At 51.3% G+C, this 26,331-nt stretch overlaps 1 protein-coding gene across 1 annotated transcript; it reads right to left on the bottom strand.

Annotated features, from left to right (window-relative positions):
* Positions 1-688: 688 nt before the first annotated feature.
* On the bottom strand, positions 689-26,314 carry CPD (carboxypeptidase D). The gene is made up of 21 exons (XM_032130358.1): positions 25,584-26,314; positions 22,956-23,203; positions 15,636-15,778; positions 15,106-15,275; positions 14,185-14,552; positions 13,596-13,787; positions 12,574-12,741; positions 11,478-11,587; positions 10,932-11,034; positions 10,346-10,488; positions 9,667-9,836; positions 8,784-9,095; positions 7,442-7,637; positions 7,060-7,195; positions 6,215-6,364; positions 5,716-5,811; positions 5,559-5,623; positions 5,269-5,400; positions 4,732-4,917; positions 4,332-4,431; positions 689-3,701 (listed from the first exon to the last, which is right to left on the bottom strand). Exons 1-21 carry the CDS (start codon positions 26,270-26,272, stop codon positions 3,475-3,477), a joined length of 4,104 nt encoding a protein of 1,367 aa, XP_031986249.1. The 5' UTR covers positions 26,273-26,314; the 3' UTR covers positions 689-3,474.
* Between the last annotated feature and the right edge of the window lie 17 nt (positions 26,315-26,331).

The raw sequence follows: 26,331 nt of genomic DNA on the forward strand, positions 1-26,331 counted from the left end.
CCCATCCCCATCCCGCTCCTCCAGCCCCGACCTCCATCCCCATCCTGCTCCCGCTCCTCCAGCCCCGATCCCCATCCCGCTCCCGCTCCTCCAGCCCCGACCCCCATCCCCATCCTGCTCCCGCTCCTCCAACCCCGACCCCCATCCCCATCCCCATCCCGCTCCTCCAGCCCCGACCCCCATCCCCATCCCCATCCCGCTCCTCCAGCCCCGACCCCCATCCCGCTCCTCCAGCCCCGACCCCCATCCCCATCCCGCTCCTCCAACCCCGACCCCCATCCCCATCCCGCTCCCGCTCCTCCAGCCCCGACCTCCATCCCGCTCCCGCTCCTCCAGCCCCGACCCCCATCCCCATCCCGCTCCTCCAACCCCGACCCCCATCCCCATCCCGCTCCCGCTCCTCCAGCCCCGACCCCCATCCCCATCCCCATCCCGCTCTTCCAGCCCCGACCCCCATCCCCATCCCGCTCTTCCAACCCCGACCCCCATCCCCATCCCCATCCCGCTCCCGCTCCTCCAGCCCCGACCCCCATCCCCATCCCAATCCCGCTCCTCCAGCCCCGACCCCCATCCCCATCCCGACCCCGGCTCTGACTCCGCTAATCCGTGTCCCGCTCCCCCCATCCTGCCCGCCCAGGGCCCTCGAGCTTCCCCCGCCCCGTTGTAAGGAAGAACGAGAGGACGCACGTGGACGTCAAAATAGTTTTATACAGATATTTGATCTCGGTATACAGGTAAAAAACAGGCGGCGGCGGCTGAGGGCAGAGCCCGGCCCAGCCCCGCGCCGCCCCCTCCCCTCCCGCTGCCAGGAAAGGGCGATTCAAGTCCCTTTGAAAATGTACATTTGAAGGCACAAGTGCACGGAGCGACAGCGACAGGGACGGGGCCCGCGGGGACCGGCTCCTCGGCCCGGGGCGCGGATGGACGGACAGACGGACGCACCGAGGGCACGGGGAGCCGCTCCTGCCTTCCCGAAGTGCCCAGGAACAGCCCCAGCGCTGGCGGAGCTCCGAGCACGGATCTGGAGCCAGAGCCAGGCACCGCCCTTGGTCCTGCTGTGTAGAAAAGTCTCACACGTTTGCAAAACATCTCAAATCCACGCACCTTAAATATACACACCTACTCCCGGCTAATTCCGAAATGCGCTCTGGGGAAAAGGGCCAGTTCCTAACAGGACTTATTGCTACAGGGACAAAGCAGGGCCAGCTCTGTCCATTACCTGCTGCCAGAGCAAGCAAAGCCCAAACAGAGCCCTAAGAGCCATTTGCAAACTCGACTTTAAATAAAACCTACTGTGTCTGTTGTTAAAGGAGGAACAGTTCAGAGATGAGGCAGGATTAATGCTACTTTGTGCTGGTGTCCTACAGCCTGTTACACGTGGAAAAGGGACAAAAAGGGACCAAACCCCATCCCCTGCTCAGCACAATGAGCTGGGAACAGGCACAGAGATGTTCATGGCTCCTGCACAAGGCAACCAGAGCAGTTCTTTCCCAGCAGATGTGGGACAGGAGCTTAGGGAATGCCCAGGCTCCTCTCCCTGTTCCCAGCACACCTCCCCAGCCACACCTTGTGTTTCTTGCAATAGAACGTCCTGTGGAACAGGGAAGGAGGTACACTGGTGTCTGAGGGTTCTCTCTGTCCCTGCACAGAACCAGCTGAGATGATGACCATGGCACCACAGCCACAGGCACGTGGTTCTGGAAGGGCATTTCCACAGGTAGAGGTGAAGAACAGCTTCTTCCCCAGGTGACATGGCCCAAGAGCCTTCAGTGGGGCTGTTCCCCCAGAGGAGACCAGGTCAGAGCCCTGCAGAGCAGACCCCGTAAGATTTTTGGGCGCAACCCACCCCCCCCCCCACCATAGATACCACATGCAGATTTCACCAGTGAACATCCCCAGGCCTCTGGAGGACAGAGCAGCTCAGGGCAAACTCGAGGCCTAAGGCTTCTGCAGCCCAGAAATCAGGTCAGTGGGGCAAGAATTAGAAAATGAGCAGCAAGAAAATAAGTGCCTATTCTAATCCCAGCCTTCTGCTTCTGCAGAAAGCACAGAACATCAGAGTTACATAAAGGCTTTGGAAATCAAGCGTTTCAACCATTCTTTCCTTCTGGACATCCCTTCTATTCCCCACAAATCCCATGTGCCTTGGGGATGTGTGCTGCAGCTCCTCTTTCCAACCTCCTGCCAAGCGCTACCACAACAGAATTTGGCTGCTTTTCCCTTCTCCCTCAGCACAGTTCAGCCCTCCCTCACTCCTTGCATCACAGCTGCAGCCACACATACAGGTGGAGCTCCTGCTCCACACTCCAGGGATGCTGCAGGAGCAGAACAGAGCCAAGCCAGCAGGAAATTTGCTGCCTGCCATCACCAGAGCTCAGTGATTAAATGGTACTAAGTGGACAGTGGCAAATGGTGCAAGTTTTCTTCAGAATTTAGCACCAAAGTTGGGCCATGGATACTCCCATGACCTCTCCCTGCTGCTCCATTAAGCTTAAATATAAAGCAGTGGTCAGATTCCACTGTTTCCTCCTGAACAGTGGTGGATTTGAGCAAAACTGATAAAAGTTTTCTACAGATTAGTGAATCCATTTGCTTAGAACAACCTTCCAGCTGCTCTTTCAGACACTGAACTATTGGAACATGAACATGAGACCCCAAAGCCAAGCCTATGACACAAACAAAATACAACCAGGGTGATGGGGATAAAGTTTCTTTGCTCCCCAGAAGTCAGGAGCAGCAGCATGGCAGAGCTGGCAGGCACTGGAGCTCTGTCAGAGTTCACTGAAGCTCTGACTTTCTCCAGCTCACATCAACAGTGATGTCATCTCCCCCAGCCTTCAGGATGCCAAGTCATTCCCTGAAACTAGTGACACGTTAGAGGTGCTCCACAACCATGAGAGGTGCAGATCACAGCAGGCCAAAGCAACCCACGGTGGGAAAAGCTCCAAGGGAACAGCTGAGAATCAAAGGGGGTTTTTTGGGGGTTTTTTTGGGGCTTTTTCTGAGGGCTGCTCTGCAGAATGTGGAGCCACTTGAAGGATTTGGCTTCCCCCAAGCATGTAGTGGAAAACATGAAATCAAAACAGGTTTCTCACCCTTTTCTGGAGTGTTGTGACCACGACTCCATGCAGGTCCTGGAGCACTTCCCCACCATCTGCTCCCTGTGCTGAGATGCTGGGGAAATGCTAAGAGCTCTGCTGGCCACCCTGTTAAAGCTGCCTTTCAAACCACATCATATAAACCTCCAGATCTTGACCCAAAAATGTAACAAACCATGTCCTTATCTCAGAAACAGCCTCCAGCACCCACTAAGTGCCTGTACACAGGAACAGAGCAAACAGAGGGAAGTTGGGAGCTGCCACCCACCCCTCTGGAGGACACATCCTGAAGCTAACATTTCAAAACTGAACCACAGGGATCGCCCCCCACCACCAGGTCTGGTCCATGGGAACCTCCTTTCCTGCCCTGGAGGTGTCAGTGTTTGCTGGAGTACAGTGTTTCTTCCTCAGTGTCTGTTTCATCCTGGAATTCGTGGCTCAGGAGGGATTTCTTGGAGCCAGTGGACATCATGCGGATTTCGTCCTCGTAGTCGTCGTGGTGCTGCCGGAGGCGGTGGAAGCCATCCTTGTGTCTGTTGGACTTGATGGAACACACACACCAGATGATACAGGCAGTGAGCACCAGGGCAGACATGCTTGCACCTGCCAGAGAGAGGACACCAAAGGTAATGCCATGTTCCCCCATGCCAGAGGTTCCCAGGCTTGCCAGCATCCCTCCTCCCTCCTACAGTCACAACCACTTCCTTCACTTCATTGTGATCCTGCTCCTTTCTCCTAGGCCATGGAGGAAAGGAGAACTGCTCCCAGAACAGGACACACTCCATTTTCTGTGCCTGAAATCTAGGAGATTATCACTAAGCTGCACTACAGACCACTGGGTCTAAACTCCCACACGCCCCTCCTCAGCAGCTGCCACCTTGACAAAATAAAATAATCTCTTTATGCTTACCTGGTGTCACACCACCCAAAAAAGCCTTGAAGAAGCAAGATCTAGCTCCCAGCTATGCACACAAGCTTTCCCCATTCCAAACATCTCAAAGTACATTTTGGGCCCTCCAAATCCCTGCAAAACACTCTGCTTCCTCCCTTCCTCCTACCAAGCAGAACCAAGGGCTGTTGGACCAGTTTGCAAGGACAAGAGTGTGTTCAGAAGGGAAAGCAGGAGATGGCTTAAGCCTGCAGGCTGCTTTCCCAGTTCAGTGGAGCATCTCTGTCAGCATGAACTGGTACAGAAAGCAAAGCTCAAAGCTTTGATAAAAAGCATCACTGTACCTGCAACAGTTATAACCAGCTCCCTTGGCAGTCCAAAAATCCTGTTTTCTGTGTCAAATATTATGAACACAGAGCTGGGTGCATCATCACGTACAAAGACCTGCAGAAAGACACGAGAGGTTAGATCATCTCAGAGCTTGGGGATCCAGACAAGAGAGACACTTGTCATCTGCCTGGTCCTGCCCTGGTCGAAGAAAAGTGCCATGGAAAGAAAAGGTACTCTGAAAACAACCCTGCTGTGCTGGGAAGTTGTTCTCCATCCATTCTGTCAAGGCAGAAAACAGCTCCTGATGGCACATAATCAGCAGCTAAACACAGGCACAACCAGGCAGAGCCCAAACAGGGAAGTTTTTATGTGACAGGGAAAGGGGGAATAACTCCAACACGGGCATTCACGTACCTTGACATGTTTCTGCTGGTACCCACTGGCTATTGCATCAATGCTGTGAAAACCTGGAGCCAGGAGCACGTGGAAATAGCCACCTTCTTTAGTGTAGACCCTCAAGCCTTCATTTAGAACAATGGCAGCTTTAGAAATTGCCCTGCCACTCTTGTCTTGGACAATGCCGTGCACTCCCTTATGGACCTGAAATAAAGCATTTCAAGCACTTTACGTTCAGATCCAAGCTTATGGTGCCTCTGTAACTAAAATGGGACCTATTTTCCCTCTAAAACACAGCTCACTCTCCATCCCTGACCCTCACAATAAATAACAGAGCAAGGCAACACAGCACAGATGTTTAACTCTTGTGTCAACACTTGCCGTGGTCACTTGCTGCCTCTGCTCAATCCATTCCTCATACAGCCTAAATCATGAACATCTGTAATTACACAGCACCAACAAAACCACAAAGACTCTCCATGCTGTTTCTCTTCCTCTCCCCCTCCCCACCACTTTATTCCCCGCCAGAATTTCCTCCCTCAGACTGCAGCTCACCTCCACAAGCATGCTAAGGAGAGATTTCCTGTGGTCTGCCCACAGGCCAGGAAGCTGTCCAGCACTGGGGAAGTAGCAGCAGCCTGTATAAACAGTGATCTCAGGACAATGACCAAATGTCACGCTGAAATCCTGCAAAGAACAAAACCACAGTTACAAGAAAAGCGGTATTAAAGAAATCTTTGCAAAGTGCAGCTGGAGGTGGGGAAGTTTTGCTCAGACATCAGGACAAATACGCTTTTTATTGGTTGTTTAGCAGAGATGAAAAGCCCTGTGCCATGCAGCAGTACCTTCATACTTCCCAGGTGAGTGTGCCATTCTGAGCCACGGATCACTCCACCAGGAATATTCTCATCTGTGAGAGCAAAAACACAGCTGTCAGCCAGAGCTGGCCCAGCAGAGTCTGCCACGAGCTGACAGAGGGTTAAAGGATTCAACCCAACATACCTGACTTATTTGGACAGCCTGGCTGGCCCAAATGCATCACTGGGTGGTTGTTTGCATACAGAGATGCCAAATGCTTTAGTGTTTCTTTGTTCTCCACTGCAATGAGAAAAGTGAGACTTTGAGCATGCAACTCTCATTCCCTGCAGGGGCAGATTCCCATTTTAACCCCATGATCCTGTACTAAATGGTGACTCACATTGTTTCAGGAGCATTCCTATTTCCTCTAACAATGAGGGGCAGTATCAAAAGCAGACTTTATACTGGCTCTGGCAGAGGAAAGGTTGAAATACTGTTGTAGGCATAGAAATGGTATATGTTCTGATCCCTAGCTGAACCCTGTGAGGTTTTATAGCTTTACTTACAGACTGTCAACTCCACACACAAAGGGCTGAACACAAAGGAGGCTACAGAACACCATGAGCACAAAAAGCTCTTACAGCACGTGGTCACATGAACCTCTGCAGAGACAGCCCAAGGGGAACCAGGCAATTGGTCACACCTGACTGTGTTGGCTTGTCATAGGGGTAAGTGACAAGCAGAGATCCTCCATCCAGAGCAACAGAGAGGCTGAAATCCTGCTTCAGTATCAAGTTCTCCATGATGGCTTTGGTCTCAGGTTCTCGTGCTGCTGAGTACCGGGTGTAATTGCCTATAAATCAGAACAACAAACAGAAAAGGGAACTAAGAATAGTTTAAGAGGTGTTTGAGAGGTCAGATGTACATCCTTTATGTCTGAAATTAGGTCTGCTGTATGTATTAAAAGGCATCTGTTTCATCTCAGCAGATGCACCTGACTGATAAGTAAAGCATAAAGCACCCAGTCCAGACTATCTATGGGGGGAATTCACCTGCAAAGCTAAATGCAGCTTCCCCAAGCTATTTCCTTTTGTGTTCCAGAGGCTATTTTGTGTGTTTGCTCACAACAATGTCACAGAATTGACATTTTCTTAAGGAAGGAGTTGGGATGATCCCAGCCAAACTTGGGCAGAGAACATTTCCTTCTCAGGAAGGGTGGGCTGATACAGTGCTATGGATACAGTTACATGGAAACCAGAAAAGCATGAAAAAAGGAGACTGTTTCTGGGGAGCATGAACAGAGGGCATTTTTTCCAGAGATGAAAGAAATCCATTAAGAGTAAAAACACGTCAGGTATTATCTGACCTCTCCGATTCCTAAATAACTCTGCTTTGTTTCTTGCACATAAGAGACTGCAAATTGCTGTCTGTAAAGAGGATCCAAGCTTTGGAAGCTTCCCAGCAGCTGTGCTGCCTGGAGCAGTGCCTTCTTTACAGGCAGACCCTGCAACCCAACGACTCCACCCAACCATGGGGCAGCTGCTTTACTTGTGAAATCTGTGTCCAGATCTCTGCCATGAGCATTGGTCTGGCCTATCATCGAGGTGCAGCCTCTCTCCTGCGCGATCTCGCGTCCGTCTGGGTTCAGGGAAGGCACAATCACAATCCGTGTCCGGTCTATCAGCTGAGCAAAAGGAGAAACAGCACAAAGTGCAATTAGTAGGGTTCATTTGCCTGGATCTGAACCTAAGAACTGCAGTTCGAGGTTCCCACTCGTCCCATGGATCACACACAGAATTACACATTCCATTACACGGAATCACCGCAAGCCCCCAAGGCAGTTTTGGCAAAAGGAGTCTCTCCCAGTGAGCACTGTCGTCTCAGGATACAGCTGGAAGGCTCCAAGGAGGTCTTTTGATTGGCCTCTCACCTTTGTAACAGCAGCATTCTTCTTGTAGTTCATGCAAAGGAATTCTGCCAGTGTCAGGAGCAGCTCTGTCCCAACAGGAGCATTTCCATGAATACCGGCAACAAAGCGGATCTTGGGCTCCTCAGGCTCGGACTCGTTGGGCTTGTTGGAGATTTCAAGGGACCAGATCTGACGGAACTCAACGCTCTGACCCAAACTGCCAAGAGATGGGAAATGGGAGTGTCAGCTCAGCAACAGAGCTGCAACTCCAGCCTGACCTCCTGGAGAAATCCCGGTGTGGAAAGGAACTGCTGCCAGCCTCCAGCGGAAGGCTGCAAAGGCAAGAGAAACACAACCACATCAGGGGGGTAGATTTGCAGCAGCACTGAACAGAATCCACTCTGAACATCAGTTTGAACACCAGCATCGGGGTAAGGGTGTGTCCAGGTCCAGATGCACAGAATATCCAATATTCCATACATCTCCATACAGCCTATGAGATGACAATAAGTGTGGAACTGCTGGATCCTCTGTGCTGCCAGTGGTGGGTTTTGTTTTTTCCTTCAGAGCAGGATACATCTGGACATCAAACTAATTTATAGAGCAGGACAAAAGAGGCCTGTTACCAGTAATGCAGGAGCTGTTGCTACAGCCATGCTGTTAAGTTGGCAAACTGAGTGCAGGGAAAGCAGGGAACAGGCTCAGGGCTGATGCAACTGCAGGGACAATAGAGGCTACAGATCAGCAAAGCAGCCTTGGCACCAGCAGGGACAGCACATGAGCACATTGTGCCTGGTTACAACAAGCAAATGAGGCCCTGGGACAAAGGGATTTGTGCTTTCTAAAGCTGACAGAGGGTAAGTGCTACAGGTCACAAAGGAGAGCAGAGGACGGCAGCAGCTGGTCTTCTGCAGCAGGGCACAGACCTTGGCCGAGGGCAAGCTCACACAAAAGTGTCTTGGCCCTACCGAAATAAAATCTGGAGGCAGACAGTGAAAAAAGGCCATCTGAGATGTGTAAGTCAAATCTGGTCATTTTTGCTGGGGACTCTTCAGTAGGGTGTCAGAAAGGATTTAAAAAGTAGACAACACAGTATGGAGCAGAGAGATGTGCAGAAGTCTGGGATATCAGTGCTGGGAATACTGCCAGTCCCAAGCATCCCAAGGGAACTAAGTCAGGAAAAAGCACATGGATGCATGTGTGAGGCCCTGCAGCCATTGCCGTGCCATCATGTCCTTACACGTGGTGCTCCCTCCATCTCAGGGAGCACAGGGAAGGGAGGGATGAGCTCCCCATCTCTGCACTGTGTTCATGGCTAACAACTTCACAACATCCCTAGCCCAGGCTGCTGCTTTGTTTTCACCTGGTGAGATTTGTGATGTGTGGGTAGTTCAGGTAGAGGCCTCGGAGGAACTCGGAGAGGTCCTTGTAGGGCCGGTATCTGTACGGAGCCACATCCCTGGAGGAGGTGAGCAGGAGCCGCTCCAGACCATTCTCAGCAGAGAGATCTTTAATCAGGGTCTCAAACTCCTTCTCGTTGGGGTTGCTGGTGTCTGGGGTGTTCAAGACCAGCACCTTCCCCTCCTCCACTTTGCTGTCTGTCCGTGAAAGAGTGAAGTTGACCTGCACCCCACCTTTGCTGTCAACTTCCACCACCTTAGTGACTGGATCATACCTGCCCAGGGAAAAGAAGGTACAAGAAAACATCAGGCATGTGAAACCTTGGACAACAAGCCAGCCCTGTTCCTGACTACACACCCACATGGGAGTGCTACTGCTCCCCTGCCCACAGTGAGAAGCACAGAAATGAGGAGCAACAACAGCTCAAAAGGACATGGGAATGGCAGGAGGACAGGGAACAGCTCAGGGCCCAACATGGCGTTGAGCTCCTTTTGGCTCAGGTGTTGCAGGGCATGACTGGCAACACAAGAGGTCAGGCTGCTTTAACGCAGAATTTTGGCAGTATTGAAGTGATCAAGTCACTTCTGTGGGCAGCTGCCTGGAAAAGAATTTCCCCTAGAGACACCAAGTTATCCACTCCTAACAGGGGAAGACTGGGATTGTACACCAGTGCCAGGGGAGCAGTCTGACACCACAGTAGCCTCCCGCTGCTATCTCTGCACAGGCCAGACGGCAGGAGAAACGCCCATGCCTACGTGTGCTGTGGGCAGGCAGAGGTGATGGAATATTCCTGAGTGGGAAGTCAGTCATGCAGCTGTTTGCTCCTCGTGCTGGGGCTTGCTCACCCTCGGGCAGACGCTGTGATTTTGTACATCCCTGGGACCAGGAGGCGCCAGAAGTCTCCATCCTTGTAGGTGGTCACTGGGTGGTTGATGTCGGCCACGCTGATGGTGGCATTGAGGATGCCCCTCTTGTCCACAGCATCCAGCACAAAGCCCCAGACACCCTGGTGAACCTGCACAAAGGAGCTCTGCTGAGTGCCAGCCCTCACTCTGCCTCCCACCCCTCACATTTTCAGCATTCCCAGAGGAGCAAGATGATCCAAAAGGGTTCAGGTTAGACTGGCCAGCAGCTGGCGTGGACAAAGATCACCTGATGAGTACAATGAGCAATTGTTTGGCTCAGGGTGTCAGCATGGCGCTCTCTGCTCCACACCTTTGTTTGCACGCCCCAGGTGTGCAGCACCAGCCCCACTCAGACAGAACAGAATATAAAAGACATTCCAGCCTCAGGAAACCCAAGGTAGTGGTACATAAAAAGCCCCCACCTGCATCCTCTGGATGCTATTTCCATATAGATTTTTGGTATATTCAGAAGAGAGAGTAGTTGAGACAGGTTCTGATAGGGGTGATTTCTGTAGAGCAGGTACCCAGTTTGGCCAGGAAGCAGCATTTGCAGATCACCCTGTTCATTCTGGTTTGTCTAAAGCAAACCCCAGAAGGAGCTGAGGTCAGAGCACCTCACCTGTTTCATGAACTGCAGCAGTGACCGCCGGTTCTGTGCCCAGTACTTGGGCAGCTCCTCAGCTTTTGGGTATTTCACACAGCCCAGCTCAATGGTCACTTCAAAGCAGTTTGTATGTAAGTAATTCCAGTCTTGCATCCCACCTAAAACAAGAATGTAAAACAAGTTTTGACTTCTGAAGTACCATGGCTCAAAAAAAAAAAAAAAAAAAAAATCAGATAGTAGAGAAAGATGAAGTACAAACTTGAAGGGAAAAGCTTTTACACAGGGCAGGATTCAAGCTTCAAAGGGATGCCAAAGGGGCAGACAAGTAACCTTCCTTCTTGTAAATACCTTTCATGCTAATAAAGTGCTGTAAAATTCTATGAAACAGTTTTACTAATAGCCAGAGAAACTACACTATAAATTCCTTCCCCCAGGAATAACTTCATCAGGGTACATTATTTAAGAGGTTATAAAAGAAACCTGAGTCCCATTAATCTGAGCTGACCGATGCAGAGTTCCTGACTGATCAGACTAAATCATTTAAGCTGCACATGCATTAACTTGAAGACAAACAGCACAGGAGATTTAAGGTGTCCTTTACCTGGAACGTTGTACCACTGAGCCCCGTTAGTGATGCCATGTGGGAAGTACTCAGTGGGGTACATATCCTTACAAGGGCTTCCCTGATACATCTTTGCATTTTCCTGTAAAACAAGATGCAACATATGAAGGTGAGCCTGCACTCCACAGCCACAGGCACTCTTGTTCTCCCCTTAGTCACACATTCAGGGCTACCAACCACAGACGTGTGTCTGTATCGCTGCAGCACCGACTGCTCCCACACCCAACCCCAGTCCAGAGATATCCTTGCTCTCCTCCCAGCCCATGAACAGCATTTTCCACCACCCTTAAAAGTGCCTGCACAGAGCCCTCCCCCCTCACTGCCTGCAGACAGAGCATGCTGGGCATCACTCATGGAATGGGACCCTCCAGTAGGACCCTTCTGCTGCCCCTGCAACAGCAGGGGCTCACCCACAGAGCCTGCAACCACCTCTACCAGCTGCTCAGGAGGTTCCCTGGAAGCTGAAGAGGAGTTTCCCAGGAGTCAACCCAGCAGGATGTACCCATTTTTCTGTTAGAGCTTTACCTTGGAGTAGGCAAGTGCCAGCTTCTGGAACACAGCATCATCTGGGGATTTACTGTATATGGCTATTCCTTGTTCATCGTCATCGAAGGGGTAATTAACCACCAGAGAACCTGCAGGCAAAATAAGCTGTGGCTCATACTTGTGTGCTTTCCCAGTCATCCCTCAGCATAACAGGGGAAATTTTTCCCCAGCAAGTGCCAAGTCTTCTGTTTCTCAAGACTTGGCATTAAACAAAGCATTAAGCTCAGTGGATAGCAGACACAGAAGCACAGGAAGAGATAACACCACACCTCGTTGGGAAGGAGAACCAAAGCCACAACAACATCAAAGCTTTGGCTCTTACATGAAGGAGGGCTGAGCACAACCTCATAATAATTGCTTTCACAGAGAAGAGGAAGCAAGGGGAGGAATTTCCTAGAATATGCATGGTGCTTTTGACACAAATGATGCAGTCTTTCAGCCTTCTGGAGTTTACTGCTGAAGGTTTCCCCAAGGAAGCTGTACTAATAGCACCGTGAAACCCCAGACACCACTGCAGCTGGAGACCTGCCAGCCCCCTCACACCCACACACCAGACTTCTGCACTACAAACCAAACATGCTGGCAACAAAGCATCCACCTGCAAGTTACCACAGCTACAAGCCAGCAGACAAACTGTCTAGGGAGTAAGCTGTAATACACAGAGACTTAATTTAGAACACTCCAAAAGGAGAATTAAATTACTGCAAATTTCTTAGTTCTGCCATGCCACTCAAGGCAGGGAACCCTCAGGATTGCATTCACTCTATAAATGCTGTGAAGCCTTTAACAGCCACAGCTCTGTATCCCATTCCCAGACCATCTGCTGACAAGGGAGTCCATCCCCATCTCCCAGATGCTCCCCTTCAGAGAACTGGTTGGGATCTTCCCAGCAGCCGCCTCAACTCCCTACAAACACATTTGGGGACACGGTTTTCACCCTCTGTTTCCAGTTTCTGCTCCATCTTGCAGCACGAGAGCTCCTCAGTGCACACCTAGGACACTGTGGAGACATCCCTGCAAACTCCCATCTCACAAAGCCCAGCACAGAGGAAGGAGCTTGGTTTGGATGTGGTACCTCCGTGCAGGTTTGCTGAGAGCACAAACGGGTAAGACTTTAGCCAGGCCATGACAGCACGAGTTTCTGGCTGTGGAGGGTCTGTTACATGGACAAACTGATCTGGGAAGTTCCTGTTCAGGTCATAGTTGTTGCTGTTGTTTCTGCCAACAGTACCTCCTTCGTCTCCTGAAAATGAAACACAAGTTCAAGCTCACGCCCTGTGAAGAGGTTTCAACCTTTTATTACAGAGTTTACAAAAGTATCAGTTAGTGAAGAGAGCAGAGAGCACAGCAGTGCTGGTTCCCTGCACCCAGAAAGGGGCACCCAGGCCCTCCCCCGAGAGTGGCCTGCTCTGTGCAGCAGTGCCTGGGGGCCCGTCCCGTGGGTGCTTGCTCAGGCTCTCAGGGCAGTCAGATGAGCAAAGGCACTGAACCATGAACAATCTCTGCAGCCGGATGTCACGACCACAGAAACCTCAGAGCTCACCTTCTCAAACCAGCCAGACAAGTTCTTTGTTAAACCCAAGCAGAGCTCTGCTTCCAGAAAGGGATTCTGGACAGTCTCTGTTCTGCCAATCTGCAAGAGCCACGTAGTTCTAAGACTTCCCTGAAGGATGTTTTTGCCAGTTTTAACCTCATGATAAAAGTCTATGTTATCCTTGGACAAGTGCTCTGCAGACAGCCTGGCTCCCACACTGCACTTACTGACAGAGTGGACCAAAGCACAGCAAGCAAGAGCTGTGTCAAATACATGTCTTTTTTTAAAATAAGCCCTGGATTAGCCACAGACCATAAGGGGACCCAAACAGGGGCAGCTCACAGCACTGCTGAAGTATAAGAGCTCTCCCCAACAGCTTCCAGCATCCACCAATCAAGGTCCACCCACTCATCCCACAGCACACACCAAGTCCCTTCCCAGCCTCCCTGTGTGGAGAGCACTCCTGCTCCCACAAGGCTTCCAGATTTCCCAGGGATTCCATGAACCCAAAGGCTTGTCCTGAGAGCTAGAAACCCCACAGATATTGGCACAAACAGCAGTACCTTCCTGGGATTTCTCATAGCCATCAGGGTTCATAGATGGCATAATGTGGATCCGTGTGCTCTGGACCAAGTCAGTCACTTCAGGATCTGTGCCGAAGTTCTTGCAGAGGTACTCTATGAGGTTCAGGAGAAGCTCTCGCCCCACAACTTCATTCCCGTGCATGTTACCGATGTACTTGAACTCTGGCTCGCCTGCAGACACAGGGTCACACCACAGAGACAAATTATAACCACTATGTTACAGCCTGGAGACACCTCACCACCCCCTGAGCATTGCCCTTCCAGGCTTTGCTGGAGGGCATTTACCTAAAACTCACACTTCTGCTCCCACAACTCCAAAAACAACAATGTCTCAAAGAACTTTCTTGGCCCTTCTTCCCTAGAGCTCCATGACCAGCACAGATGTCCCCAGCAATGCTCTTTAACACAGTGCCACCCACTGCACTTGCACTTTCTATAAAAGATACAAGGAGCAGCTCAGTCTCTCAAGAGAGGAGCAAGCTCTACACTCCTTTTTGCTCTGCCTCTCCCAGTGTAAAGGGTCTGTCAGCTGCATTTGTGCCTCACTAAAATGGATTTCCCACATCACCTGCTTCGTGGACACCAGGGTTGTCAGAGATCTCCATGACGTAGAGCTCCCGCAGCTCCACAGACTTGCCCACGGAGTAGAGGCGGGTGATGTTGGGATACTCGTTAGCGTAGCGCCGCAGGAAGATCTCCATGTCCGAGAAGTGGTGGTGGCGGAAGTCCATGGGTTGGATGGGTTGATGGACAGAGGTTGGATTTGGGGCCTCAGCCTGCACAGAGGTGGGGGTGATGGCAGTGACAGGGGAAGGCGCTGCCGTGAGCTGTGTGACATTAGGAGTTGGTGGCATCACAGTCGGCTGCAAGGAGAAGTTCACTTCTGTTGCATCTCCCTCCTTCACCTCGATGTTCTCCTTGGTCACTGGTGTGTAACTATGGAAAAAACAACTGGCTTCAGCAAGAAGGCTCTGCAGAACAGAAGACAAAATTCCCTGCAGTCCCTCCATCACTCCAGACTACTCCCCCCAGCCCGAACGCACTGGGACATTAATGACTGAGATTCACAGGGACCGAGCTGATGGGACTCATCCCACTGCCACCAAACCCAGCTCCACTGCTGTCCTTGCATGGCTCAGCAGGGAAGAAGCCTCAGGTGTATCACAGAACTGGCCATGGGGTAAGTCACACATTCACACGCAGGCTTGGGACAACACAAACTCCTGTTGGGGTGACCCTATTCCACTTCCTTCCTTTGCACAAAGGATGCAATTTGATACAAGCAGTCAAACAGCAGTTGACAGAAATTCTGTGCACTCAACAGCACCCTGAGGGGTGCAAATACAGCTGCAGCTCTGACTGGAACCATTTACTGCTGCAGCTTCTAGCCAAGCCCCTTAAATACACAAGGTGTTTTCAACGGGGGGGAATCAAGAGAAGGAACAGGAGCAGTTGGCAGTGTGAGCACAAGCTGCCACAGAGACATTACCCCATCACAAAAGCTGTCACGTTGTAGGTCCCAGGCACCAGCAGCCGGTGGAAATCACCAAATTTCCCTGCTGTGATGTTATGAGCGATACCAGCAACGGCAATGGTCGCATTGTCCAGGCCAGCTCCTGTGATTGCATCCCTCACAAAGCCCTTCACGCCAATGTGGACCTGAGGGAAAAAAAGCAAGGGCCTGGCTGAAGGCAGGCAACATCAGGGGAACTGTATCCTCAGGCAGCAATGTCTCTGCATGACTTAGGCAGATCTGCACCAATCAGTCCCTCTAACACTGCACCCCACAAGGCTCCTCTCAGCAGAGCTCTGTCACGGGGCATGTGGGAGCTGTGGCAGAACCACAGAGAAACACAGCAGCTTTGTAGCCACCCACCTCCAAACAGCAGCTGCAGCATCTGTGTTACCTTACACAGCAAACAAAGCCAGGAGGGCACCTGAACACGGTGCTCCCAGCCCACCATGGACACACATAGGTTTCACAGCTGCCACACCCACACCCAGCCCAGCCCTCACTACCTTCTCAATGAAAGCCAGGAGAGATTCCCGGTTGTTCTCCCACTCCTTTGGAAGCTCAGAAGTTGGTGGGTATTTACAGCAGGACAGCTCCAATGTGATCTCAAAGCAGTTGGCCCACACGTAGTTGTAATCCTGCATCCCACCTGAGAAAAGGAGGCAAAGACGTTCCAAGAGCAATGCACACACATCCCACCACGGGATGCTATTTCTCCTTGTCCTTCAGCCCCACATGGCATCTCCCCAGGATGCTGCCCCAGCTCCAGAGTGAGCAGCCTAAGGAGAAAAGTCAGGTCAGATTATGATGACAGCCTATGCTGTAATTGGAACATTGGGCCATTCAGATCAGTCACAGCCAGCTCAAAGTAACAGTCCCTTTGTCTCACAGCTCCATCAGCTGAACTCTCTCAGCACAGCTCTTGGGAATTCATACAGGTTCATTTTACATTGCAGACACAACAAACCCAGTGTGCCAGGGCAGGTACACCAGACTCTGAACATTCCAGCAGCCAACTCCTTCCCTGTGCATTCCGAGCTACCTCAGATTTGTGAGGTCTGCCTGCAAGAGAGGTTACTTCACTCAAAATGACTTTGCGGCCTTTGATCCAAAAGAACACCAGACTATCAACTTGGGAGTTGGCAGCTCAAATCTGCACACCGGAATCAGTTTCAAGGAACACACAATTGTTCTCCCAAAAGCCTCTTAGCAAAACTCTGGACAGGATGAGAACAATGCTTCCCCTTCTCTACTTCCTCAGCTGCTCTTTTCTTCCAACTCCTTATCCAAAGGTCTATACCTGAGAAAGGTCCACCTGGGAAAGTCTGAGAAACTTGTTCTTGGCCAAGTCACCAGCCTCCTCCCATGCTTCCTCTGTAAGGCAGCAGTTTCAAATCAATTTAAGGATGTTGCAACACCTGGAGAGTTTGTTAGCTTAGTGCTAAACCAGCCCAACCTCGGTGAGCACCAGGAAACAGGAGTGCACAGAGCTGTTTCCCAGTATTAAGTTCATTTTACTGTTTTTGCCCTTCAGAGAAACCACAGGCACTGCTATGAATCAAAAAGGTCCCCTTGTCCCAGCAAGTGTCCTGACCCCATTCACTGAAGTTTATATCCAACGCTCAGCAAGCAAAGCTGTTCCTCAAACAGGACTGAATCCTGCAGGACTTGATTACTGCAGGTATCAACACTCATGATCTGGAGCCCAGACTTGAGCGTGCTGACGAAGACTGCAAATGCTCAGCCCTCTAAACACTACTGGGAACTTTCAAGAGTAAAAAGGACATTCCAAAACACCCACGTCTGTGAAAGAGGTTTCAGAATCACCCTGCTAAACCCCACATGACAATAGCCAGATGACCACATGAAAGGATTGCTCCCACCACCCAATCAGGCAGTTGTGTCAGTAATGAAGACACACCACGCTATGTTTTTTGTGTGCTGACAATGTCTTCTGGCTCCCACAACCTTATTTAGTTATAACACAGGCAGACTTGTGTGTCACAGCCTTGGCCACCACTTCCTAGACAGCTCCATCCCAACCTGTACAGCAGCGCCTGCAACAAGAGCCCTGAGACCTCCACACCAACAGAACGACTCCCACCAGGGTCACCTGGATGCAGGGGCCCAGAATTTCCTCTGGATGAGCTGAGGGAGTTGAACTGACTCTCAGAAGTCCATCTCTCAGAGAACAGCAATGCATTTTCTCCACAGGAGGCAGATGCCAAGTCCAAGACAAGAAAAGCAGAGAGCTGTGGCAGATATCACGGCACCAGACTGCAAAGCCCCAGCAAAACGGTCTGTAAGAAATGCAAATTTTGTGCACCCATCCTTTGCTTGGCCCACTGAAGTGCTGCATTAGTGCTGTGCCAATAGAGCTCATTTAACTTGAGCGGTTTCCTAATCATTCACAAGCCCCTTGAAGTCAGGGACCCTCTGTGGCAGTGGCCAATTAACCAGCCAGAATGGATCAATACCCTGATGCAAACGCACTCCCTGGCATTGGCAGGGGCTGTGTTAATGCATGGTCAGCAACAGGGGGAAAACAGCAGCACTTGACTAAGCAGAGGAGGCTTCTAACAGAGGTGGTGGCCCAAAAGGTCAGGGACCACTGCCCTGAATTCAACAGCCCCACTGCAGCTGGGTAAAGCAGGGATGGACTGACAGCATAAAGTAGGATTTAGAACTGGCCCCTGGGAAGATGTGAGGGATGGTATCACAACAAAGATGTCCCAGTTCCTCTCAGGTCTCCTGGGAGTGTGCTGCTAAGGGAACACGGAGCTTCCACTGAAACAAATCAAATGTCACTTGCAGCCAGAAGGAGAGCACTGCAGCCTGTGCACAGGCTGACATCAAAACAGGAAAGAGACTTTTCTGTCCAGCAAAAGGGGGCCACAAAGTGTTGGAGGACTTTCCAACTCTCAAACTCCGTTCAGGGGGTTAGAGAAACAAGGCCTGTGAGTCTGATCCACCCCCAGCTTCATTCAGCTCCTGTTACCAGGCTCAGAACAGGCATGCACAGCAGGCTGCTCTCTCGCCAGTAAACACCACGCCGAGCGAAACGATCTGCCAGCCCATAACCATCTGCTCCTAGCAGGACATTAATGCATTTGAAAACATCCATACGTAAACCAGGGCCATTATGAAACATATTTAGTGCTTCATCTGCCATTCAAGCAAATTTAGGACAGATGCTCACCCATAATAGAGCAGCAACAGACTAAATTAGAGCTTGCTACACCAATTCTGGTAAAACTGTCTCTTGGAGAAAGTAGTCCACTGCATTCTTGAAAATTTGGATTGTATCCACTGCACATATTTGGCCTTCACATGGCTCTTTTGCAGAGCAGGACAGTTATTTTTACAGCCTGTGGAGCTACATATTTTCCCACATACCATCTGCACAGCCTCCCGTGGCTGTGCAGAGACCCAGAGGGTAAAGAGAGACCTGTACTCAGCCTGCCATTAGCAGGGCGCTACAGTCATGGAGCAGAGGAGAAAATACATACCTGAGGTAGAAAACTGCCAGACTACAGTGCTTCCACTCTGTTTGGGTAATATCTGGGATAACCTGTTGGATTTACTTCAGCATTTTAATCATGGGGTGTCGTTAGCCTGCACTGTGAAAAGCTTCAGCCCCCCCATGAGGCACCATTCCCCTTTTTGTCAGTGAGCAGCTTAGTGTCACTGCAAGTCAGCCCCTGACTGGCAGTAGGTCACAAAAGTGCTCAGAACAAACCTCTCTCCTGCTCTGACCCCACTCCCTGAGCATCAGGACTGCACTTCAGGCAGGGATACCAGACCTCCTGCAGCACAAACACTGCAGAGCTCACACTGACAGAGGGGCCTCTGCTCCCTGCCAAGCTCAAACCAGGAGAATGCAGCTCTCCAGAGTCAAGCCTGAGGATCCAGATACCATAAATACTCCACGTGCCAGGAGAAGCCTGCCAGGCCAGCCAAGAAGGACTCTATTTTCAAACTGCACTATGCAGCAAACTAATTCCAGCTCTCACTGGAGCAGACATCAGCAGATAAGGAACCTGCAGCTAAGTTAAAGCAGAAAAACGGTCACGTCTGCTCTGCAGAGGGAGCAGATGGCACCAAGCAAGCTGGAGACATGACTCAATACACAGCTCAAGTTGCTGACTCTGCTCAGAACTGATTGTCTCATAGCACGGGACTGAGTGAGCACCAGCAGCAGCACCAAGCAAGCAGAGGAATGTTCTGGTCCATTAGTCTGAAACCATTAAACTCAGAGGAGGTGAGGTTTGGGCCTCCAACTGTAGCAGCTGCATGGCCCAGAGTAGCCCAGCCTTCTCTTCAAAGAGAAGGGCAGAGCCCTCCCAAAGGCTGCACCAGCACAGCACTGCCAAGCAGTTCATGATAGATGTGAAAAGAGGCCTTAGACACTCAAACCACCAAGCCAATACTGCTCTCAAGAAGAAAAAGAACTGCAGCAAGACTTTTATGAAAATACAAGCACATAAGTGCAGCAAATTGTGCATATCCCCAGAAAGACATGGCTGAGAGCTTCTACGAGAGCTCACTCTGTGGAAGTGCCTTCTGCCATGCCCAGGAAAGAAGCCACCACAGTGATGCCACACTGTTCTCAGCACTCATTTTAACTGCTCTGAGCTGGATGCCACTAAGAGCTGGTTGGAAGCTCAGTGTGGCTGGTAACCACAGCCAAAACAACCCAGTAAGCACAAAGGTAACCTAAATCCACTTTCAACCTGAGAAGTGCCTCCCAGTAGACACCAGAAACATCTCAAACACTTGGACATCAGAGAGTCAAGCTAGCAAGAAAATAACTTTTAGGAAGGGACTGCATGTAAAACAAATTTTCCAAGGCTGCCCACAAAACATGCTCATGCTGAATTTAGTTTTTGATCTAGAGGATCTTAACAACACAAAGTCAAAGCACATCCTGCCCACAGATAAGACGAGAGCGGTTTCTCAACTGCTCTCTGTACCCCAGCCCAGCTTTGCATGTACTCCCTTGATCTGAACCAGCCACTTGGTAGTTAAAACCCCCAAAGGCTAAAAAGGAAGAGAAAGAGCATGCACACCAGAGATAGCCTCTAAAAAGCATCCCAGTCACCAACATGCTTATCTACAGCAGCTGGAATGCAGGAGCCAAATTCAGCTGTCTGGCAGAGATCCATCTTTGTGCACACTTGACCTTAGCAATTACTCTCATGGTTTGTACTTGCCACCTCAATCTGACACATGTAAGAGGCTGTTTGCAAACTCAAATGGAAGCTAATGGAGTCTGGCACCAGCATAAAATTGAACTGGTAACTCCAGGACAACGAATCCCGTGGCAGTTTGCTCTCCAGCATGTTTGATTTCACATGATAAAATGTGGCAGGAAAATTTCCACCTGTTGAAACACTATGTTCTCATTTCTTTGTTTTTACTGGCTTTAGTTCACTTGGAGCCTGCGGGAGTCTCTGCTGGCACAGCCTGATCTGGAGGCCTCGAGCACGTGCCCCGCACCGCTCACAGAACCGTGAGCTCTGGTTATCTACCTCTAGAGCTCAGCTCAGGGACTGGGATTTCCCCAGCCTCATTTCACCACACATTTCAATTCTGCAATCACTGGGAAAGGCCTCCTGATCCAAGCACGAGCCTCCGCAGTCCCTGGCACAGAGCTGAGCAACTCGGATGACTCAAAACAGCCTCTCCGATGGTTTTGCTGCTTCTGTCACACCACTTACAACTGACTCCCCTCTGCCTGCTGTTCATCCACTACTAAAAATAAATGTTAAAAGCTGCAACCCCGAAGGGGTGAATCAACACAACATCAAACTACACGTGTGGTACTGGTCAGTTCACCTGTGATCATTTTACACAAATTCCCTGGCTCTGGGGGAGCTGCTCCAAAGGCTGCCGTCACCCTCAGCAATGCTCCACTCTAGGAGTCCACATCAGTGCATCCTCCCTGCAATCTCTGCCCCTGAGTTGCCTACAGCCATCCGTGCTGAGCCCGAGATTGTGGCCTGTCACAGAGAAAGGGTTCATTTCTGCAGAGACTGGGTGCTGGAGGCTATTGGATAAACACAAACCACAGTGATGGCAGCACAGAGCAATCTGGTCTGCAGTTCACACCTTTTATTTCCTCTGAAAGGAAAATGCTGCCATTTCTTTGTCCTGCTGGTAGAGCAAAGGCAGCCTGGAAGGTTCACACACCAGTGCCACAGCCACCAACCAGGAGGATGAAAAAGTCATCCCTGCAGTGTAAAATGCTGCTCTCTGGGGTCAGGAGAGCACAGACCCAAAGCTCTGGAATAACTTTCCCCTCAGATCACACCCAACCCACTTCATTACAAGGACAGAAGACCTTAGAGCTGCAGTTAAACCTCCCAACTGAAGTGTTGGCCGATAACAACAGCCACCACAACAAGGCAGCACAGATCATCCAGGATATCCTGTTCCCTCACAAGCCAAGTCACCAGATTACACAAACTTTCCTCCTGCAGGACATCTCACAGCAGCAGAATGAACCTTGAGCCAGCAAACACGAGGGCTGGTGTGCTCAGCAACAGCTGGTAGAGAAAGAGATCAAACCGCATCTTATTTGAGCACAACACCTTATTTGCCCAGTGAAATCCAGGGGAATGATTCAGACACAGCTAAAAACCCAGCCTTCCTCTTCCAGCTCAGAGATGATGTGTTCAGGCCCTATAATGGACCCCTCTCCAGCCTTCCCAAGCAAGCTGGATGCAGGATTAACACAGGACTCTGCTGCAAAGCCCACGTTGCAGAAAGACACTGTCTTACTAGAAATTGTTAAGCTGTAAGCTCTGAAGGATAAACAACATTGGCTGTCACTGCTTGCTCAGCACTTCTGCCATCATCCCTCAGCCACAGCGCAAGGGAAGGCAGAGCAGCGAAGCAACACAACTTCTTGAGACCATTTCTGCAACTTTTTTGTTGTGTTCTCACCACAGAAGTTCCTGCCCTGTCTGGTGAGGCCGTGGCCGTACAACATCTGCCAAGGGGGCACAGCAATGGGATAACTTGGGAGCTCTCTTTTCCATGAGAGCTTCTCATCACATAAATTATTATTTAAATTTTCAACCAAACCAACACACACAGAGCAACCCACTGAGTGGCTGAGCCAGGCTAGTAACCTCCACCTGCACAGGTAGAGTGGTGGCACCAGGAGGTAATCTGCTCCTTTTCAGCTCACTTCTATATGCAGCTGCCTAATGGAGGGGTCAGGAGCTGTCCTAGAGGCTCCAGCAGGCCAAAATTCAGATGCCTTCTAGATCTCCCACACTGGTGGATGAGAACAGGTCATGCAGGCTGTCACCCTCCACACAGGTCTAAGAGTAGAGTAGTCCATGGAAAAGCTGCCAACCCCACTTCCAGCAAGAACTCCTTGGTTAGCTCAGACCACGTATCTAAATTTCACATACTTTTACAGCAGGCTATTCTATAATCACAAAACTACAAATTCAGAGGTTAAAAGACTTCTCACAGAACACTGGCATTGGTTTAATACCTTTAACAATAATTTCCTCTTTCCTGTATCAAAATTTAGCCACCATCAAGAGACCTACAAGAGTTCATTTGGCAAATGAAGCCTCCCACGTGCAGGACAATTCTCCACCACGTAAGGGGGTCAGGAAGAATCCTCCATTTTGCTGGGATCTCTTCCCTACAAACATCTCCCAAGCTGTTACTCATCAGCTGGTGTTCCCATGATGTTCTCTCTTCATTTCAAGCTGCTAGAAGACATTCAAAGCTAAAAATATCACTTAACCCACAGCCCTTTCCTCTATGACAAACACCACCAGTCTCAGGTGAGCACAGCTTACCTTCTACATCGTACCACTGGGCACCATTCGTGATGCCATCTGGGAAGGTCTCTCCCTCCTCTCCAGGGCAGTTGGGTTTGCCAGTTCTCATGATGGGGTGATGTGACGCATAAGCTTTTGCCAAATATCTGAAGACCTCATCATCAGCTGATTTACTGTAGACTCCTGTGGGCCTGTGCGTGGGAGAGTCATCGTAGGGGTAGCTTGCCACCACGGAGCCACCATGGAGATTGCCAGAGAGCAGAAACCTGGGGTTGGGAAGGAAAGGGAGAAAAAGTCATACTGGAAACATTTCAACAGGAAGTTTGCTACAGCAACCCAACCAGTTATTCTGCTGCTTTCCCACCCAAACCACGCTCTCAGGAGCCTCCAAACTCTATTTGGGATTAATGAGGCAAAATGCACACACTGGACGTGGAATCAACTGGACCCTGCTCCATCAGCCCTGTGCAGGGAGCACACCTGGAGCTGCAGCTACACCAAGGCTAAGTTAACAGACACACACCTGTCTGACACTGAGTCAGCTACTGCTGGACATGAAACCCTATCGTGGGAGATGTGTTCCAGCCTCCAACACAGCCAGCAGCATTGTCACAGGGACTGAACAGCGTCCAAGTGGGAGCACAGTGGGGAAATCTGCAGATTTTTGCAATAACCCAACTCTCAGTGCTGGCTGAGTAGCTCCCCAAACTGACATCTGGCATTTCTGGAGATGGAACAAGTTTTTTGCTGCAGTCTAAGAGCAACCCCCAAACCTAGTGACACACAAGCAGTGCACAGCTCTTCATCGAGATGAGTACACCTGGCACGTGCAACAGAATCAACTCACAAATAAAATCTGGATGTGAGACAGAGCTGTTAAAATCCCAAGGCAGAAAATACAGCAGGGCATGCCCCATATCCCCTTTCAGTTTGATCACAGGCAGCACAAGCACTTAAACGAATCCCAAAGGTAATTGTCTCTGTTCTTCCTCTTCCCACCAAACACAGCACTGAGGGGGGAAAAGAGCTCTCCTGTGCATTTGCTCAAATGGGATTTGGTTTCCAAGCAGAGGTAATGTGACCAATACCTTTACCTTGCTTAAAATAGCGCACGTAAATTGCATTACACCCACTATCTCCCTTTTTAATCAAACAGTTCTGTTTACCCATTCATTTTTCTATCAGCAGTTATGTTAGTCTAACAATTACACCAGTATTAACTGGTGCTGCCAGGCAGAGGGACGCACAAAGCACCACGTTCTTCCTGTTTCACCCTGGCTGATAGCAAATCCCACCTCAGGTACTAAGAGAAAAAGATAAAATAAAAAGCTCAAGGTGTTTTCAAAATTATATAAAGAAAGCACATGAGTTTCCCTCGTAACTAATTTTGAGCTGAACCAACTCTGGAGGGATTTTAGTGCAAAGTGCTGCACCAGAGCTGTCCTAAAGGATTGTTAAGACAAGCAGTTACTGGTGAAGTTCCTGAAATTCCTCTGGAGCACCATCCCCATGGGCACTGCCATCCACCAAGTTTTAATAACGATCATTTGCTCATGTAAATTTTGTTTCCTAAACATGAGCAAACATTATACGATGCTGAAGGTTGTGTGCATTGGTTGGAGTCAACCAACAGGCCTGGAGTGCACTGTGGCCATCAGTAACCTCCTCTCCATCTCTTCCTATCCCTGTTCTGGGAAGAGGGCCACAGTTTGCTGCAGTGCATTGCTGCTTTCTCTGCAGTTTCCCACGGTTGGTTGCACTGACCTTTGTGGTCTGGACCTTACACAGTTCTCTGAAGAACACGTGGTAAATGAAGAATCAATGCCGAGCCTGGCCACTGCACTTTCTGGGGCTGCCCCTGACCCCCACATCAGAGCTGGGCTTTGAAGGCACCATCTCCCCTCCCGGACTTCCCCCACTCCAGGCACAGCAGCTTCCCACTGTGCTACCGCTTAGGATGGGGAGAGCCCGACAGGTCAGCATGGATGCTCGAGGCTCAGTCCCACGTGCTTCAACTGATCAGACGGGAAAGGTGGCTGTAGAAACAGGGCCTGTCTTTGGAAATGCTGCTGCATAGAGCATTATTTCTAAATCCAGGGAATTTTCCATGGAACAAAAAGATGAGGGGAAGGCCTATCCAACACAGTTTTATTCACGTGGTCGTACACAGACCAGCTGCATACTTAACCCCAAATATTTCCAGCATCCCACAGCTTGTGGAGAAAGCATTACTGGCCCTAAGAGCAAGACCCACGGACAAGTTCACAGTGAAGCAGGAGAGAAGTTTCCAGCCACAAGCTCGGGGAGATGGGACACATGCAGACGGCCATGGAGGCCAGAACATGTGGGCGTGTACAGGGCACAAGCTGTGCCCTGCGGGGCTAGTGCAGCTCCTCGGCAGGTGCACAAAACCTGCGGCCGCCGAATGCTCTCCCCAGCGCAGGATGGTCCCGGCTGCGATGAAGGGCCGACGCAGGGAGGCAGGCTGGGGATAAACAGGTGGGGAAATTACTTCTCCTTTCCCCCAGGCCCTGCCGGGAAACACCGGGAAGGGTTGGAAGCTGGCTGACACCCCCGGGGAGAGAAGCCAAGGGTCTCCGCTCCCCGGAGCGGCGCGCCGGGCAGGGGGGACCGGGCAGTACTCACCTGTTGCGGCGCATCCAGTCGATGAGCGCTTGCACCTCGGGCACGGGCTCCAGGTTGGGCTCGGCGTCTCCGAACTGGTCGGGAAAGCTGCGGTTGAGGTCGCGGCCGTGGCTGTTCTCCCGGCCGCCCTCGGCGCCGCCGCCGCAGTTGCCTTCTTGGGCGCGCTCGAAGCCGTCGGGGTTGAGGCTGGGCAGCAGGTACAGGTCGGTGGTGTTGAGCAGGCGGACGATGCGCTCGTCGCCGCCGGCCCAGCCCCGCACCAGCTCCCAGGCCAGGCGGAGCAGCAGCGGCCGTGCCAGCGGCTCGTCCCCGTGCATGTTCCCCACCAGCTTCACCTGCGGCCGCCCGGGCAGGGCAGCGCCGCCGGGAGGCTCGTCGGGGCGCTCGGGGCCCAGCCCGGCCGTGAGCCGCAGCACCCACAGCGGCCGATTCTCCACTGACTGCCCGATGCTGAAGAGCCGCACCAGGCCCGGGGGGGCCGCGGCCGCCAGCGCCCGCAGCGCCTCACCCAGCTCGGCCGAGTGCAGGTACCGCAGCGCCTCGCCGGGCGCCGCCGCCGCCGCCTCCGCTTTCTTGATGTGGGGGCTGCGGGCCGGGCTCTGCAGCGAGGGCAGCGGCGGCAGCAGCAGCGCGCAGAGGAGCGGCAGCAGTCCCGGCATCAGCCGGAGCCCCCGAGCCGCGCTCGCCATAGCCCCACGCACGCCCCGGTCCCGCCGCGCCGCGCCGGGTCCCGGCGGAGGGGGCGGTG

This window comes from Corvus moneduloides, chromosome 20 (genome assembly GCF_009650955.1).
Source record: "Corvus moneduloides isolate bCorMon1 chromosome 20, bCorMon1.pri, whole genome shotgun sequence".
Classification (NCBI taxonomy): Eukaryota; Metazoa; Chordata; class Aves; order Passeriformes; family Corvidae; genus Corvus; species Corvus moneduloides.

What these genes read in the sequence shown, in the direction of transcription:
- CPD (XM_032130358.1), bottom strand. Translation starts at nt 26,272, where the DNA reads ATGGCGAGCGCGGCTCGGGGGCTCCGGCTGATGCCGGGACTGCTGCCG. An exon ending in TGCTGCAGTTCATGAAACAG is followed by an intron (nt 9,837 to 10,345) that starts GTGAGGTGCTCT and finishes TCCTTTGTGCAG; the next exon opens with GTTCACCAGGGTGTCTGGGG. An exon ending in TCTGGACACAGATTTCACAA is followed by an intron (nt 6,365 to 7,059) that starts GTAAAGCAGCTG and finishes TCTGATTTATAG; the next exon opens with GCAATTACACCCGGTACTCA.